This window comes from Alosa sapidissima, chromosome 12 (genome assembly GCF_018492685.1).
Source record: "Alosa sapidissima isolate fAloSap1 chromosome 12, fAloSap1.pri, whole genome shotgun sequence".
In the NCBI taxonomy this organism is placed as follows: domain Eukaryota; kingdom Metazoa; phylum Chordata; class Actinopteri; order Clupeiformes; family Clupeidae; genus Alosa; species Alosa sapidissima.
Window position 1 is genome coordinate 15827387 of NC_055968.1, and position 14355 is coordinate 15841741.

General features: G+C 44.5%; 2 protein-coding genes across 4 annotated transcripts in view; one reads left to right on the forward strand and one right to left on the reverse strand.

The window, feature by feature from the left end:
- polrmt (polymerase (RNA) mitochondrial (DNA directed)) overlaps positions 1 to 1705 on the forward strand; it is an 84853-nt gene extending 83148 nt beyond the window's left edge. For both annotated transcript variants that reach the window (XM_042056483.1, XM_042056484.1), the window contains exon 22: positions 714 to 1705. In XM_042056483.1, coding sequence (XP_041912417.1) covers positions 714 to 763 — 50 coding nt within the window. In that variant the 3' untranslated portion in view covers positions 764 to 1705. The remainder of the gene's footprint in view (positions 1 to 713) is intronic.
- Positions 1706 to 7528: 5823 nt separating this feature from the next.
- The window catches only part of hcn2b (hyperpolarization activated cyclic nucleotide-gated potassium channel 2b), a 34958-nt gene continuing 28131 nt past the window's right edge, over positions 7529 to 14355 (reverse strand). For both annotated transcript variants that reach the window (XM_042056486.1, XM_042056485.1), the window contains 3 exons: positions 13721 to 13885; positions 8127 to 11089; positions 7529 to 8093 (listed from right to left, as the gene is read on the reverse strand). In XM_042056486.1, the coding sequence (XP_041912420.1) occupies positions 10089 to 11089; positions 13721 to 13885 (1166 nt within the window). In that variant the 3' untranslated portion in view covers positions 7529 to 8093; positions 8127 to 10088. The remainder of the gene's footprint in view (positions 8094 to 8126; positions 11090 to 13720; positions 13886 to 14355) is intronic.

The following is a 14355-nucleotide window of genomic DNA, read 5'->3' on the forward strand; positions in this document are numbered from 1 at the left end:
GCCACTGCACAAGTCCTTTCATCCTCTCCAGCCGAATCTCCTCTAAACTCTCTCTGCCCCTCCAGCAGTGTTGAAATGCATAGCAGTAACTCCTGCAGTCTTCCTTCATGTCATATTCTCTCTCTTGTGTGTAGAGCTTTTGACACAGACACAGACACAGACACAGACACAGACACAGACACAGACACAGACACAGACACAGACACAGACACAGACACAGACACAGACCCTGTTAGTGTCATTGTCTCAAGATGTTCTGTACCTACGGTATGTCCTGGTTTATGGAGGGGATCCGTGGCCCAGCCGCACAAGTCCATCTCTAACGTAGAGATGAGGAGTTAGCGTCTATATTTCCCTGGCCTCCGACTCTCTCCCTGCTTCATCTTCATCTCCTGTCACCCGCCCGCTCTGATGGAGCTGTCAGTGGAGTGCATGGATCTCCAAGACGAGGCCAGTCCCCAGTGTCAGTCTCAGTCTCAGCGTCAGCTCTCTCTCTCTCACACAGACGCCCGCGTGATTGAACTGGGCCCAGATTCAGCTGGAAAGACACCAGCAGTTTGTGGAGTCAAAAGAAGTGTGTGTGGTGTGTGTGTGTGTGCCATCGAGAATTGCTGTGGGTAAAACAACAGGGACGTTGTTTTTTTCCGCCAGTGTTGTATTACTGGTTGTTGTTTCGAAGCTAAAAGACTCCTCTTTCTCTCTCTTCCATGTAGGTGATTTCAATCTGGAGCATGTGAAGGAGTCCACATACTTCTTTAGCTGAGGGGTGAATGGAGCTGGATGAGTGTGAGAACCATGGCTGAGATGGACAGGACAGTGGGCTCGTCTCCCTCTGGCCACTGCACATTGATCAGGGAGCACACAGATCCTCACGTGTAAGCCTCACGGAGCAGGCGGACGCACAGAACCCAGTGCCTCAGAGAGGCAAGATGGCCACTGACTACTACCTTGGACTTCTGTATGATGGTCATAGTATCATTTCCTCAGAGACTTTTTATAAACATGTGTGTGAGTGTGTGTATGTGTGACTGATTACGCATGCTTTACGGGATGCGTACACGCTGTTCTGGGAGGTTTTTTTTGTTGTTTTTTTTCTTGTATCTGTCGATCTCCTTTAACCTCCCCATCATCACCCAAGCGTGAGCAGAGGCGGTGAGGAGTGTGTGTGTCTGTGTGTAGGCGGGGGGTGCGGTGCAAGCTTCAGGTGAGCTGGGGTGGTTTGGAGCCGGTGTGTGTGTGTGTAGCTGTGGGACACCGGGCCGTGTGTGTGTGCGCTCCCCGCAGGACTGTGATCGGCTCGCCCCAGCACCCCATCAACGCCGGGGCGATTAGCCGCGTGAAGCCCACTCCCATCGATCCGCAGCTGGCCGGGAGTCCAGTGCCCGTCCTGACATTTCCAGCGTGGAGCGGAGGCCTCCGGAGCCCAGACCGACACTCCCACTCGCCAGTCTGTCCGTTAGCTACTCAGTCAGACGCACTGAAACTTCTGTGGACCTGTGAATAAGAAAGTTTGGACAGTCTGTGAAAACTCAAAACTGTAAGCACTTCAGTGGAAGTATGGATACATATTTTATACATGTCATTTTTTTTTTATGTTGAATTATACCATGGAGTTATATTTTGAAGTGGAATAATGTGTATGTTGATTGTAATGTATTGTACAAATTATACATGGTGTTAAAAGAATAAACCGTTCACAAAATCATTTAATCATTTAACAAAATCAACATCATTTACAAAAAAAAGAATAGTTTTGTAGTTTCTTTGCACTAATGAGATTCAGGTGCACATCTGTTTCTTCAGTGGAGATCTATCAACATTATGTTTTGTTAAAACGTCCATACGTGCATCTTAGCCAGTCTGTGATGCGTCCTTTCATCCTTCTGCTTCACTCAGCTGTGAGGGGGGGATGGTTTAATGCTGGTCTCTTAAGACCCGTTCCCTAACATCTCCACGTATTAACTAATCAGTGTAAATGGCTGTGGGTGGGAGTTTCTCCACTGAGATGTTTACCTGCCCTTTGATAAGGACAACCCACTCAGCAATCAACCATTCATTTCCAGTCCTGTGTGTGTGTGTGGGGGGGGGGATGTTGGTGCTTGCAGCATATAATGTAAGAGTCTCCTCCACCTATGGCGCATATATTAGCTTTCACTCAATCAGAAGAGGAGGAGGAGGAAGAACTCTCTTCTGTTGTTCCTGTGCTCAGTGTGAGTAAGCGAGTTGGATATTAGGAGTTTTAAGCTCTGCAATCAATATCACTGACTCATGCAGGTGCCAATCAGGATTGAACCACTGAGGGGGCCCTCCCACCCCACGCCCCCCCTCCTCAGCCTGCGTCTGTGAAGGCGTAATGCATAAGAGACTGATGTTTGCTGCGTCAAACTACCCCCGTTGGTAGAACGAGGGAGGGGGGGCTCTGAAGACGAGATTAAGTGGAGTCCAGTCAATGAAAGCCTGTGGATGCCGGTATTGCTTTTTTCCCCTCTAGAGTGAAGAACTGAACTATTTAATGGTGAGGAAATAGCAGAGGAGTAGGCTCTGTGTGGGAGGCCCAAATAAAAAAATAAAACAGGGAAGAGCAGCAGAATGATGAGAGTAAACATCCTGAAGTGTTTGTGGATGTGGATGAAGCCAGCCAGCTATTGATTTTTCCGTCTGACTGAGAGGGGAGTCTTCCTCCCACCTAGCTACCCCCCATCAAAAACACAAGGGTGGGGTGAAAATGATGTGTCTGTATGCATCAAGTCAGAAGAGTGACTAACTGTAATGGAGGAGGAGAAACCTCAGCAGCCGAGTCCCTTGCATGGCTACACAAGTCATTCCCAGAAAATGGACCTGGCTGATTAGAGTTAGTGTGTGTGTGTGTGTGTGGGGGGGGGGGTGTTTCTGCGCATGAATGTTGGCATTATATGTATGTGTGTGTGTGTGCCCTGCTTGCTCTCTGTCCTTGTCCTTGGTCCTCTGGGAGATGATTTTCTGTGCCCTTATTCTGCCTTCAAGAGCCCTTTTGTCTGCTACTCAGCAGACCTTTACCATGGTAATGACCATCTTTCTGTCGCTCTCTCTCTCTCACTCTCTCTTCTCTCTCCCTCTCGTGTCTGGCAAATAGCATTTATATTTCTCTCATGACTAAGAAATATCATAAAGGGCCAAGCCTCTGGCACTGTGTGTGTGTAATGTAAAATGAACTAAATCGCAGAAATATGTCTGGACAGAAAAGCAACATTGACTCTGAGCACATGAATCCCCACTGGAGAATACCAGGAAAGCTAGCGTTCACCAGAGGCAAGCTTTGGGAACTTGCGGTAGAAAGTGTCACAGTGCGGCTCAAGCGTGTCGATGTTTGCGGTCACCGAGAGGGTTTTTAAAAAGACGCAGCATGTGCCAGCCAGCGTGTGTGATTAGAGAGAGTGAGTGTGTGAGTGTGAGTCCTCTCCGGTTCTCGTGGAGAAGATTAGGGAACCGGGCATGGGGACTCAAGCAGAGAGTAGGGTGGTATCTCCTAACCCGACGACCCGCAGAGTGTCGGGCTCTCTGTAGAAGGGATGGCACCGGGATCAATGCCAAGCACACACAGAGGGAGTGGGTGTGGGTGGAAGGAGCAGCCCAGGGTGGCCTCCGAGTAGCCTGTCCTTCAGCTGACCTTGAGCTGTCTCTGATGTTGCCAGATGGAGGCCTCGCCCTTGTCCCAAACACCACGGAGCCTGGCTGTGAGGACCCCGCTGGCCAAGCGGCCACATGAAATATCAAGAGATGACGGAGGGAGGGAGGTGGGAGGGACCGTGACTCCATTTTGTCTTGCTTTGTGGGTCTATACCCACATTAAAAGTAATGGGGAAAATGGAGATAGGTGCATGTTTGCATTAACAAAAAATAAACTGATGCAGTAGGTGGTAATCTAGGTTCACTAAACTTTCTGAGGTACAAAAACCTATAATCTGTTTATTCATGAATACTGAAGTTTATAGTAACCTCATGTAATAGTAAATTCATAGGTATTGCATGAACGAATATTAGTTCATCAAAGCTTTAAAGGCTTACCAGTGGCTCTATCCAATCACATTTGTAGTGCATGAGACATAGACCAGTAGATCTGAGTGGATCCTGACCTTGAAGCGGTCTTGTGAGAAAGCAGGCTGTTCTCTGTAATGCTTTTTTTTCAACCATCGGCTTTGATGAAAAATGTAAATTGAACCGAGACTCAAAGATGATTTTATTTGCAGTAATGCTTTCACACAAATATCTTTTCAAGGCTTGCTGTGATCATTATTATGAATATAGTGTCCGGGAGGATTTCATTAGAAATATGACTGAAATGTTTTGTTTATTTTATTTGACTCCTTCTCAATGTATTGCAATTGAATATAAATTACAACAAAGTCTGAGGATATTGCATTTTACAGCCACAAACACAAAAAGGAGACTATGTAGAATCTAGGTATACTAGGCACTAGTTATGTACTTTATGTACAGTACAATATAATTGGTGTGCAATTGGTCACTTAAGAAATCTTAAAATAAAAAGGCCTTGATCACAATGTTGGAACAACATGCAATAGGGGCAGTATTCTCCCATTCATGTAAGTCCTTTTTTACACACTTACGAGTTACGTGCATTCTCCCCTAAGCACTCCACACTCACAGCACATACAGTAGCTTCATTTTGGCTGTTGTCATTTCCTGTGTATTAGCCACGTTGTGTATAAACCGCAGGAAAGTGTTTTATGCGAATAATATTTAAAAAAAATGCACCCTTGTATTAACCGCAGTGTCCAATGCCCAATGAATCAGATCCAGTTCATGCTTTCATCATAAAGAAGAATGAAGAAAATAATGCATTCTCACCTATAGCCTGCCCCCATGTATTAATCTCATAGCTGAAGAAATTTGGCAAAATCAATGTATGAACCTCACTTAATAGTCAGGAAATTACAGTAAATCTTTTTTTACATGCATCCAGTTGAGCACTTATGCGCTTACGAGTTATGCACATTCTTCCCTGAGCTCTCCAAACATACTCACAGCACATAGCTTCAGAATTAATTTTGGCTGTTGCAAAAAGGTGGGACATGGACTTTCTCATAAACTTGATGAATGCTATTCAAATCCACGGAAAACACAAACCACACTTTGATTCTGAAAATGACACCAATCCCCCTCGAGTGAAAACATATGTTTCATCACATAAACTATTTTAATTAACTAAATGACACATTTCCCCAGAGTTCTATTTATAATAATGTGTGGCCCACCTATATTGTGCCATGTAGCCTATTAAACACTCAATAGTAATCAAGTAAACTGATACTTTGCCAACAACAACTAAAATTGACATTTGGATATTGCATTATTCTTAATGTATGTTCATAATCTACAACACAGGTGTTGTATAATGTTTAATGATGTAAGCGGCCTATACTGCCAATTTCAACAGTGATATAGTGTTTTGCCTTGTAGTACAGGACTAAAAGTCGGGGAGAATAGCACATAACTAATGCCACAGTAACATAACAAATGCCCAGATTTTGGGGTAGTTCCTCCTGAAGGTGTAATTGACTTCATGGCATGAAAGTGACACACTTAAATCAAAAGCAGAATGTGCATAGGCTGAAAAGTCTGTAGTTTTTTTGATTGAAGTGTATGGAAGAATACGGTCCTAAGAGCTGATATGCTGATATAATTTTCAGTGAATGATTTAATTCAGGAAAAGACTTGGTTGTATTTCTCAAAATAGCTTCTACAAAATAGCTTCCAGTGTGATGTGATACCATGTCAGGGTTCAATGAAGGGGTAATTGATTTGTGCTCAGAGTCTTTTCAGTTATTATTGAGTATGGCGTTTTTTTCAATCTCTCCCATTTTCTCAATGTCAACATTTGCTGTTTGCAAATGGAACCAACACAGTCCTTGAATGCAACTGTACACAAAAGATCAATAGAGTACACATGCGCCAAGACGGCAGACATCAAACATACTCCAAACCATTTTCTTTGTACTCATTGATTGTTTCCTGGGAGATGTTTACATACTAGACCAACAAAGGAAAACCACTCATTAACATATGTAATGTATAAAAACATTACATTAAAAAAAGCTTTGTTCTGTTTTATCAGCCCTTTCAAATGAACATTCTTCCATGATTGAGAATGTATGTTGGACACCAACAAAAAACAAAAAAAAATCAAACAACAAAATCAACATTGAAAAAGAAGACTGCTTTATCAAATTAATAAGAGATCCAATTACAACAGATCTAAGAGATCTCATTCAGTGACTCTTCATAATGACCCCCAACTAGTTTGTTGGTATTGTTTGGTCACTGGGCAGCTTGTGTTAGTGCTGCGATAACCACAAGGCAAAGGTAGAATGGAGTGGTTTTTGCCCTGTGTCAATCTGCAGTCTATTTCAGGTTTAATATCATCATTATATTATATATGAGTTGCATTTGCTAGCTTTTTAGATTCCCTATTATGAACTGGAAATAGGGCAGAACATCCATACTGACACAGCAGTATGGATCAGATCAGGCTTTTTTGCCGGTATGAATTTCATCACAACTGAAAGAACAGAATAATAAAGCTATGGGATAATGAGATGCTGCAGGTCCCTACTGCTTGGGCCTCTGTGGATGGTCTTCATTCATTTGCAGTGTTCTGCCTGAGACACATTTTCAGATCATTGGTCGCCTCGAGCAGTGTCTGACTGTTTCATTTGCGAGGCTTGGCAGCATGAAATCTATGTTCTGGCCTTTACTAATCCACACTCGAGCTGATTTGTCAGACGTTGCACGCTCATCTTTAATCAGTAGTACTAATTTAGTCCTGCCACAGGAAAACAACACTGAGAGAGACTGCATCATTCCACGTCACCCTAAAGCACGGAAAGATGTTTTTTTGTGAATTATTAGTGTCTGTCTTAATCCTAGGGTCTTAATTAACGTAGAAATACATTATAAAGTTACAAGTGTCCTTCACAAAACATATGGGCATGCATGGAGTTGTTTTATTCTGAGCATTTCAAACTTCAGAAGTGGAACTTTTGAGGTTGGTTTTGAGGTCTTAGTTTGTGTCAAGCAGGGAAAAAGGTCCCCAAAATCCCAAAGAGTTTCAAAAGAGATAACACACACACAGTAAGAATGTACTTAAGAAGAGGAGCATTAACCCATAGCAGTCTCTGAGACCTTTGGGAAAGCTTTTAGTTTTTGCAAAATCATTGTATGATTTGTATTTTACAGGTGGTTTGATAGATAACAGTTTATACATCATTTATGTGAGAAATGTGTTTGTTCTATCTAGAACTGTTCTCTGGGGGAACAGGTGTTCATTTATTCATGTTTAGGCCAAGAATGGAATTCTCGCTATGAATAAAATGCAGTTACTAGAAATTGTGAAGGACAGGCGAAGGTCTTATCTTGCACTTTAGATTCAAATAGTACAAATATGCTTTATATATTTTCTATAAATATCTTGGATGTACTGCATTCTGTAAACTGTGCCAGACTGCTCATATTTGTTGTCATGTTTTCTTTTAAACTTGTTTTGTTAGTTTCAAATCATTAATGCACTTTCAAGTCTGCACAATATAAATATGCTTACTTCATTACATAAGAAACATGTAAATAATAGATGTTTATTTTCTTTGCGCATTTTCCCATAATTGTCATGTTTTGCATATTACGCTTCATGTAATCCATACATTAGAAACGTACGCTGAATCTGATCAGACAATGCAAAGCTCTATTAACATAAATTATTCAGTGACCTCCTGCATATTATGAGACACAAACCGACCTGGCTTTGAATATAAATCCATTCATAGTCATTCTAATGTGTTGGCATGGCAGGGCATGGTAAAGAAATTCAATGTTGGGCAGGCGTCAGCAGCCTGCTGTAAATCCATTGTACCGAATGAGGTGCAGCCCATACAGAGACTGCACAGGTATTTTTGAGCCAGGAACAAATGCATAGCACCGGAAATCACCGGGGTTAAGAAGGGCCACGTTATTGCTGCAGGAAGGGCCACACATTTCATAGAAGTTGGCAAAAGGAAGGGAAAGGAAAGAAGGAGATGAAAGACAAGAAGGAAAAGCAGCTTGTCTCTTAACGGCAGACTACGGAAGACTACATTGTCTCTTAACGGCGGCCCCTTTAAGGGGAAGACTACATTGTTTTCTCACACAGCCAAGGAGATAAATAAACCTTTACTGTGCACACATATCTGATTCCTGGTCACCATTGAAAATGGTAAAATATTTTGTACTTGTAATTCATGGCCACTTTTATCATTAAAAGTGTATGCATATCTCTCTCTTTCTTAAGTAAAGCATGGGGTGTGTTGACACTTTGTATTGACTGTTGTCGAAATAGCTATCTTCAGAACAGCCTTAAAGCAATTTATTTGATGCACATGAGACATACAGTACAAGCCCACCTGGGGTCCCTTTCAAATATTAAGAACCTAACAATCTTATTATTTTATTGCCATTATAACCTCCTTTTCCACAGACTCAGTCTTTTGCATCAATTCCAAAAGCAATCTTACAGACATACTCACTGAAAATAAGTTTGTAGGACAGACATACGAGTTTGGAGAAGTGACGGCATAACGAAGGGCGACGGGGCGGAGGCGCTGAAAGCGAATCAGGAGGCTGTTTATGCGGAGTCAATCAGGGGAGTTCATGAGGGGTAATGAAGAGAGGCAGGACTGAGGTGGGGTTCGGTAGGGACAGCGCTGGATTATAATAAGCCACACCATCTCTGATGGATCCTAAAGCTCTCCGCCACAGTCCCAGTCCACTGACGACAGGTAATCATTGGCAGTGCACCATTTGCAAATAGCACATTTGCAATAATAATAATACAAATAATAAAAAAATGGAAAAGTAATTATAGTGGTAAGCCTATATCAACACACACCCTAAGGATTTGTGGAGGGATGCTTTTTTTGTTTTGGTCAAAAGAGAAATGGGGAGTTCGGATGTTTCAGCTTGTGCAGAGAGCGTTGCTAGACTGGCAACTTTGGAGGAGCTGCTTAGAGTAGCATTCAGAACATCACATAGCCATTTTTAACACCACACTGGAAGTCATCCGCATCTTAACTCATTCAGATCCAACATGGAGTGAACACTGTATGGGAAGGGTCTCAATCTGCCATCTGGTATTAGAATTCAGCTGTGTTTTAAGTCAATGTTATTTGTAGAGAGCATTTGATGTAAATATCTTTTAAATATCTGAAATATATTTGAAACTTTTTTGATGTGTGAGATTGACACAAAGTGTCAGGAGAAAAAATAAGAAATGTTTGAAGAAAGGTGCACATGCATGGCACACACATATGGCTTCTAAAGTCGTCTTATAGGCTATTTTAAAGCATTTACGTTGGCTCCATCATTGTTCTGATTTAAGACTCACTACACGCCACCTTCCTTTGGTCTGAAGAAAATGTAATGGGGTGAGACTAGTTGAAAAGACACCTTTTTGTGGTTTGATTATTATTGATCATATTTGGTTGAACCATGTACCTAGATTCTACATGACACATTTCCAAACCAGCTACTGTTACATATTAAATCTGATTTACAGTTTATAGAGAAACAAGAAAATCCCCAAACACAAACTGTTTAGGTCACTGTCAACAGAAAGAGCTCCCTGATTTTTCATTAGTCCCAGCTCATGCAAAGTTTGCATCGTTGAACTGCACCTATGAGATCTTGTACATACAGTGAAGTGGAGACTACAGCAAACAGCAAAGAAAGCGAACAGGAGGGCAACAGAAGGACACGCCATGTCTACGTTTTTGCCTGTGTGTGTGTGGAAACAGAAACATCCCAGCGTTGTATTGTACAGACTTTGTGTGAACCAGTAGTGTGAATCGGTATACTGTTGCTGCTTGGTCTTGTCTCCACTTTCCTGCGCAATTCTCCAGTTTCACTCGCACACATTCTTATACATTCTCAAAGAGGAGTCCATGGGTCACAGGAGAAAGAGGTGGGGCGTGGAAGGGCGGAGGTCAGTTATTAGGAGGTCAGAAAAGCTCCCCATCCTAAAAAAAAAAACACATTGTTCTACAAAGTCTCCCTCCTCAAGGTCACAAATTGGAAGATAGCCTTGATCTTATTTGTTCCGTCTCTGGGAGGCTGACTATGGAGTCTTTCTTGGGCAGTCCAGACTCGTACGGGGCAGGCCTGAGTGGGGGCAGGGCGGCCGGCGGGAAGGCCCCCACCGACATCTGATGGGTCAGCGCCATCCTCTGGGGCACAGTGCTCCTGAACACCATGGGTCCAGCCAGTCCAGCCTGTGCCAGTGGCAGAGGGCCTATGGATGTGGAGGAGACCCGCGTGGACTGGGGGGGGCTGGGGGCTGCCGCAGTCGCCATCGGCTGCATGCCCAGACCCATGATGCCGATGCCGCCGCCGATGCTGCCGTCGTGGGGGAGGGAGAGCTGTGAGGCAGACAGCGCCCGGGTGTCCTGTAAGGAGTGCGTGCTCCGCCGGTGGACAGTGGGTCGGTGCGTGGGACTAGGCGCGTGTTGCTGCTGCTGGACCAGCGAGAGCTGTGACCCCGACAGCACGCCGCCTCCCACAGGGCTGGAGCTGTACTGGAAAGTCCTGCCCGCCGACGCCAGGGGACTGTGGGCGGGCGAGGCGAACGCCCCACCGGAAAGAGCCGGGTTGGTGGCCTGCTGCTGCTGCTGCTGCCCTTGTCCGGCCTGAAGCGGAAGGGACGACACGGGGCTGGAGACGTTCTGCAGGACCTGGAAGCGCCTGACCATGCGGGGGGACTGCAGCGTGCCGGGCCCCACCAGCGAGCTGGCCATCTGGGGGCAGAAGCTCATGGCCACGGCCTGCTGTAACGTGGCGATGGCGGAGCCAGTCGAGGGCTGGCCGCTGGAGGAGGGCGAGGCGAACATGCTCCCGCCCTGGAGGGAGGACGTCATGGACATGGCCCGCGGACGCTGCAGGTCCACCTGCTTGACCATCTCACGGTCGTACTTCACGATCTCCTGAATCATTTCGTTCTCGTGGTTGTTGAAGACCCCAGAGTTCAGGTCGTGCTGGACTTTGTGCATTAAGACCGAGTTCTTTTTGCCTGTAAATTAAAAAGAAATAAAAAATGAATGACTGTTAATCCCATTAATAGAAGACCTTTCACAATACAAGACAGACTTTTTGAAAAGTACAATGTGAGCAGCATCTTAAAAATACATCACATTAAAAAAGTCTGAAAAGAGGAACACTTTGCTGCTGGAACTGGGTAACTATAAGCTAGCTGTACACCTCTTTGGTGGTACAGTTTGAATCATCATCACTTACATCATGGCCACTTTAAAATCAGGTAATATTCAAGCAAGTCTCCTTACTGCAAGTCAAATATTTAAACCACAAGACATGGTTGAATTTTTAAGAAATAACTGGATAAAACAGCACTCTCTCCTCCTCTGCCAGACCCAATTCACTTGATCAGGACAGACATGTTTGTCCACCTGGAAGCCCCTGATTAAATTTACATTCAGGGTGCAGGGATACTCCCCTTTGTGTTCATGCATAGGAATCCATTATTTATGGGAGTAGATATGTTTTACTTTCCCACACATACATGTATGCATGTGTGAGAATGCATAGGCTTTGTTTATGTTGTGTTTACCAGAGTATAATTAGCACACAGACAACGGCTTACTAAAGAGTGGGTCAGAGCCACATCTGCTGTGGGTCTGTTTCCGCATGGGCTGCTGTTTGGGCAGTTTTTGGGAGCCATTGTTTTCTGTTCCGCTGCACCAACTTACTCCACACAAAACACTTCTGCTCTCCATCTCGCCCATTACACACACACACACACACACACACACACACACACACACACACACACACACACACACACACACACACACTTAGTGTCCTGTGGGGGTGTTAGGGTTGGGAGGTTGAGTGGGCTGCTTTGTGCTGAGTCACATTAGCTGTGATGCGGGGAGGTGGGGGAGCATGTGCCTCTGGCCCGTCAGCCTCTGCGCCTCACGGCCTCTCAGCCTCTGCTGGCAGAAAGCAATTTGCAGCCGAAATTGCCTTCATCATGGGGGCCCCGTGCAGATAGCAGGGGCCACATCTGAGGACCATCTCCAACAGCCATCTCCCCGGCTCTCCAGCGCGTCAATAACGCTTAGCCGCAACACATCAATAATGGGCATAATTGATGCTCAATTTAGTCCTCTACACTTTTTTGTGTTCATGCTTTATTTTGTGCTACAGCGCTTCTCATCGTTGCCAAATTGCACTCCGTCGTTATTTCTCTTCGGGATTGTTTCATTTAGGCGCCACACCCACACAAATACAGTCAGCTCTTGCTCTGCATTGTTCTGTCCTTGCTGAAGTTTTTTTTTTTTTTCGGGGAAAGTCCACTTGTACCCAGAGTGACAGTGAGTCAGTGACTGATCCAGAATGGCACCAGAATAGCATTGAATGGGGACAGAGAGCCACAATGGAGCTCAAGTAAGCTAGCTAGGGCTCTAGGGCTAGGGCTGCCTCGGTGAAGAAGTGGACTTCGAAGAGGTCCATATTAGTTGTTCAAGACGTAGAATAAGTTACAAGGAAATAGAAAAACTTTGCTTTCATTCTAGTATAAAAGTACTGCGGTTACATTTCAATCTGAGGAGAAAGACCACATTTTAGAATGTCGGAATTGAATCGTTCTTGGTTACAGTTGTTTTTTTCTATTTGAATTGTTATTTCCTTGTCAAGTATTATTCTCTACGGTTTACTATCACCCTAACCTTTTCAGATAATATGAACCCAATTAACACTGACACACCCTTTCATTCTGTTTATTACATAAACATTTGTTTGAGCTGCACTGCCTTGTCTAGCTCAAACATTTCATATCTGCGGGCTATTAAACAGGAACACGGACTGCTGTGTTGTGGGTTCAAACACAAACAATGAGAGGAGCGGAAGCTGCACACACTTCATCAGCCAAGCCCCCGCCCCCCTCCCCTCCCCTGGAACCCAGGAAATTAATTGATCTAATGTGGCTTCCATGGCAACCGTGTGCAGGTGGCAGATGCATGCATCACGCTCCTTTGTAAACATCTGGCGTGTTATGTGGCCGCATTTGACCTCAGCGGAGCGCTGACCTTGAGGGAAGCTGAAGTGTGTGTGTGTGTGTGTGTGTGTGTGTGTGCGGAGAGGGTGGGTAGGAGGGGGTTGCTCTGTTTAGCAAATGATACACTCTGCCTGATGACATCCTTTCTACACTCTAGGTGATCTCCATGCCGGTGCCGTAGTGTAAACACAGCAGCATAAAGCCACACATTTGTATGCAGCTCTTTTTGGCTCCATTTTCTGAAGATTTCGCTGTAATTTTCCACGCAGGATATGGGGACGACTTCTTTTTCCATTTTCAATTGAATTTCACTTATAGAGTGCCAAAACATTACACATGTCTCATGGCGCTTTACAGAATAAGAGAAGACCCATGAGTAACAGGGGCGAGGAAAAACTCCCTAGAATTGGGGATACATATAGGAAGAAACCTCGAGCAGATCCACAACTCAAGGGCCTGACCCATCTACCTAGGGTCAGTTACAGAACAGTAAGGTCTGTATACATAATAAATGCATAAGTTAGTTAGATGTAGAGAATAGAACATGGTGTTTAAAGCCACCTGTCTTCTGTGTCTTTAAAGGCTTGTCAGATGACCATAGCACTCATACTGTAAGGCCTACTGTACCTATTCTGTTGAGCCGGTCGATGGCCACCGTCTCGAAGGCCCGCCTCATCATGGGGTACTCCTCCAGCACCTCGTTGAAGTTGTCCACCGAGAGCGAGTAGAGGCGGCAGTAGGTGTCGGCACGGACACTCGCCGTTCGTCTCCCGCGGGTCAGCAGACAAATCTCTACAAGCGCGTGGACGTACGCGCGTGTGTGTGGGGGACAGACGACAGAGAAAACAGACACAAAGTGAGGCCCACTCACAAGAAGTTTTCAGCCCAGAGTGCAGTGGACAGAATGTGCAGAATAACTGACCCAGACCCCTTTCCCTCGTAGACTGTTGTATGTTATGATGTATAATTTTAGTTACTGTGAGTCTACCCCCAGGAATCACGCTTTGTTAGACATCATGTCCTTGGAAGGCCAAATGCATAAACACAAGCTGCTGATACAAGCTCTCTCTCTCTCTCCGCCTAATGATGGTCCATTTTCTTTTGGAGCAGCCACCAGGTTTTTTGCACTCAAGGGAAAAAATATAATCAAAACTATAACTCGAGTTAAAAAGTCAAGGAGGAACTATTTTTGCTGTAATAATGCAGCACATTAACTGAAAAATATATTCTGTTTTAAACTTAGACTTAAGGACTCACAGGAA